General features: G+C 33.1%; 1 protein-coding gene across 1 annotated transcript; it reads right to left on the bottom strand.

The window, feature by feature from the left end:
• Positions 1–1,184: 1,184 nt before the first annotated feature.
• LOC110921644 (dehydrodolichyl diphosphate synthase 2) lies at positions 1,185–3,295 on the bottom strand. Its single transcript, XM_022165990.2, has 3 exons — positions 3,028–3,295; positions 2,901–2,956; positions 1,185–1,781 (listed from the first exon to the last, which is right to left on the bottom strand). Exons 1-3 carry the CDS (start codon positions 3,256–3,258, stop codon positions 1,340–1,342), a joined length of 729 nt encoding a protein of 242 aa, XP_022021682.1. The 5' UTR covers positions 3,259–3,295; the 3' UTR covers positions 1,185–1,339.
• Between the last annotated feature and the right edge of the window lie 769 nt (positions 3,296–4,064).

Genomic DNA, 4,064 nt, shown 5'->3' with positions numbered 1-4,064 from the left:
GGCACATAACTTTACACGGAAAAACAATCAAAACTACATCATTTTCATTAAAAATCTCCTAATTCAATTAAAATCAATTCCATATTGATAGAAAGATTTAAAATCACATCCCTTCTTTGTTGTTCTTCTTCCAATTCTTCTTCCAGTTTGCACAACTTCTTCTCAAGCCACTTCCATCATCGACTTAACAAGTAATAATATTCTTTCTACGAATCCACTCAAAGAATTTTAATGTGGATAAAAAATTACTTTATTTAAGAGTAAAATAATCCCAAAAGGTCTTTTTTAAACAAAGGAAAAGAAATTTAATGATATTAATATAAGCATCCAGAAAATTCATTTATAGCAAGTTAGCAACAAATTAACATTATTGGAGATTTCTGTTTCATATTTTCAATTATTCACCCAAAAATTATATTCACATACAAATATAATAGTTTAATAGGTTTGGTGGTGGTCTTCTTCTTCTTCTTCTTCTCTTACTTGTTTGACAATCTTGATGTTTGATATGAATCTTAATTCACTCAAGAGTATCAAAGTTTCAAGAAACTTTGATTTTAAGGAGGTAAGTAAAATAGTTTGAGAACGGTTTGCTTGAATAGCAAAGAGCAGAGGGACAACACAAATCTTTTAGAGGCAACATAGTCGATGGCATGTTTGATCCATGTATTGATTGTACCCGTAACAATTATCATAACAATATGATCTATGATCTTTGGGAATGGTTTGCTTAAATAGCCAAGATGGTCGTGAAAAGTAAGAAAATATGTTGGTTTTTTTATGATATTAGTCCTAACATTTATTATAACAATTTGATCTTTATTCAAAGCTATATGTTTTTCGATCATGTGGCTTATTTTTGTGTTGGTGGCAATCGGATTATTCGTTTACTAGAAAAAAAAAACCCGAAGTTCCCGTTAGTAACTAGCAACAGGTCAACAAAGTATCCCACAAATATACATCACTACTACAAAACAGAGCTTTAGACGGGGTGTTATGGGCTTTAAGATGGTGTTTTCAACACCGTCTTAAAATACACTGGTTTAAAATCTTAGCTGTCGGCAATCTCTTGGTGATTACTTGTCTAAACAACAAAAATCTTAAAAGAATGTTGAAACCATATGTTTGTCTGAATAAGTAGTTTTGTAAGTTAAATTAGAAAAATATGATGTATCCTGGAGATCTTTTAAATTCTTAGTTAACAATCCTGAATCCTTATTTCAAATTACAATAGGTTTAATAACTATTTTACTAAAACACTAATACATAGTTTTGCAGTTTCTGATACTATAAAGACCAATTAATTAAGATGACAATTAAAAATCTAATATATAGTTTTTCACTTTCCACCGAACCGTCTGGATCTTTTCTGGTACGAGTCTAACGCCTCAACAAAACTAGTCTTGTTAAATTCCAGATCATCTTTTTCAACAAAGTAGAGTTCAGTATACGCCATTTGCCATATCATAAAGTTGTCAATGCTATACTTCCCACCCGTTCGGATCATTATATCAGGATCAGGAAACTCTGAGCACTTCGTCTCGAGTTCTTGCTGGAAAACATTTTCATCGATATCCTCGGGTTGTATAACACCATCTTTCACCTTCCCAGCAAGAGCCACGCAAGCCTGAATGATCTCCCCACGTCCTGTGTAATCGATTGCTTCGATAATATGAAGCGACTTGTTGTTCTTTGTAGTTTCTTCCATCTTGGTTATCATGTCTAGCAATGAGTCTGAAATTGAGTCCCTTTTGCCTATTACTGAAACCCTAATATCATTTCTATATGAAACAAAAAGAACAACGTAAATCATTCAGTTGTCATAAAGTTTTTTTTCTCTACTTGTTAGAACTAAGGGGCAACACATTTTCTTAAAATAGAACTTAGAATTTTTATATGTGTCAATTAAATTTCGGTGACTTGGGTACAATAATATTCAGTAGGGGAGCAAAATATAGACTGGTACATATTTGTCGGATAAAAAAGCTATGGACACAAATTTAATATTAATTTTCCATAACTCCTAGTAAACAAAAAAAGTTACATAAAAATAGCTAACATGAAGAAAAAATAGAGTTATATAAGGTTCTAGTAATATAAACAGTTCTAGACTTACGTTGAAACAGATGGTAAACGAGCAACAAGCTGTGTCGCTACTCATTTTTAAATAACAAATAAAAATATTTTAAAAACTACATCCATAGATCTCAGAGTTATAACATTACTATGGATGACCATTTGAACTCGACTAATTAAAGTCACAAGATTACTACAAAAGGTCATACTTCTTCTATGGGCCTCATCTTATAACTATTATTCCCCAGGACCATAGTTTTAAGTATAAGGGGCTGTTTGGCAACTTCTAAATGGTTAAGTGTTGAACCAGTAAGAGCTCTAAATCATTAAGTACTGAACCAGTAAGAGGTCTGAACCATTAAGAGCCAGTATAATGCTTAACCGTTTAGAGGCAAATGTCTAACCAATTCAGATTAGAGGTCTTAACCATTCAGACTCTGTATAATGCTTAACCATTCAGAGGCCAATGTTTAAACCATTCAGACATTTGCTCGCGAAACAAACAGTCTGAACCATTAAGTGCTGAACTAGTAAGAGATCTGAACCATTAAGAGCCCCATTAAGAGATAAACAAACTAAACAGCCCCTAAATCTTTGAAAAATGAAAACTTGTTATGGACCATAGTTTTAAGCTAGAAATGTTTGAGAAATAAAAACTTGTGTGAAGAACTGGTCTGCCTATGGGGGGCCTTTCCCCATGCTACAACACTGAATCTGCTTCTGTCTGGGTCAACGGACCCTCGTGACCTTTGTTTCATATATTTAAAAATATAAGTTTTTTTATGTTTTATGATTATAAACTAAAATAAAGTTTGTGTAAAAACCTTTCTAGATCTTCCAAGCACAGTTTCGTTATGTTTGTTGCAACATCAATCTCCTCCTGCATTTATATAAACAATTTTTTATAACTAAGGAAGTTGAGATGCTAGTAATTCTTGTTATATTTCTTACTTTGGACCGATGGACGCTTGCAGAAGAAAGCGTAGAGACAGAGATAACTTTTGTTCGGAGCTCGCAGCAAATCCGTGCAATATCGTTCAACTGGTCGCCGCTAGCACCATCCATGAACATCATTGCGACTTGTGTAGGCAACAGTTCTGCTTGAAGTCCATCATACAACGCTTGATATTTTAGTTCTGCTACACTATCCTCTTCTTCAGCAATTAAAATCGATGGGGCCATTTTCTTATTTTTTGCTGTTGTATGTGTTAACCTATTTGTATTTATAGAAGGTTAATTTGGCAAAACAAATAAATAATTTGTATCCATTATTAAAGCTTGATGGCTAAAGGGTGCCGGGCTAAAACTATAGGGTGGCAGGCTCATCAATTCTTTTTTTTTTGAACGGCAAATTTGGATCACTGAAGGACCACTGGAGCATCATCGTGCCACCAGCAGAATCACCCGATCATATCCATCTCCACTAGGCAATAATGCTTATACACCAATTCAGGAGCAAACCCAATAAATCTGGGAAAAACCCCCTTTGTAGGAATCGAACTTATGACCTAATGATCATAAACCTTATCCCATCATCAAGATACCACTAGGCTCATCAATTTACGGGGAAGTATATTGACTTTAGTTTGAACGATATACAACTAAACAAGTGTCAACAAGAACGGATTTTATTTTTATATATAAACAAATTTATGGTTTCTTATATTAATTTTACATGTTGCATTTTTAGAAGCAAAGTAAAAAGCAGAGAAAATGAGTATCGAATTAATATCCGTGAACTTCGAGGCATTGATAAAATAATATGTTTTTGAGACATAGATTCAAAGATAATTATACGTTTATGATGATCATAACAAAATTCTCTGAAAAAATAAATATAGTGAACTAGTTAGAACCCTCTGTATTACACGGGTTGAATAAGTGTTCATAATCCATTATTTATTATGTACTAAAGATATATAAATATTAAACCTAGCCATGACACCAACCAAGTTATGGTGGAAAGTTGTGTGCCAAGGTAAATATTT

The sequence above is a fragment of the Helianthus annuus genome, chromosome 17, assembly GCF_002127325.2.
Source record: "Helianthus annuus cultivar XRQ/B chromosome 17, HanXRQr2.0-SUNRISE, whole genome shotgun sequence".
Taxonomy (NCBI): domain Eukaryota; kingdom Viridiplantae; phylum Streptophyta; class Magnoliopsida; order Asterales; family Asteraceae; genus Helianthus; species Helianthus annuus.
This window is presented reverse-complemented; position numbering and strand designations above follow the sequence as displayed.

Coding starts and splice junctions, on each gene's coding strand:
- LOC110921644 (XM_022165990.2), bottom strand. CDS start 3,258: ATGGCCCCATCGATTTTAATTGCTGAAGAAGAGGATAGTGTAGCAGAA. Junction 2,957..3,027: donor CAAGCGTCCATCGGTCCAAA/GTAAGAAATATA, acceptor ATATAAATGCAG/GAGGAGATTGATGTTGCAAC. Junction 1,782..2,900: donor TGCTTGGAAGATCTAGAAAG/GTTTTTACACAA, acceptor TGTTTCATATAG/AAATGATATTAGGGTTTCAG.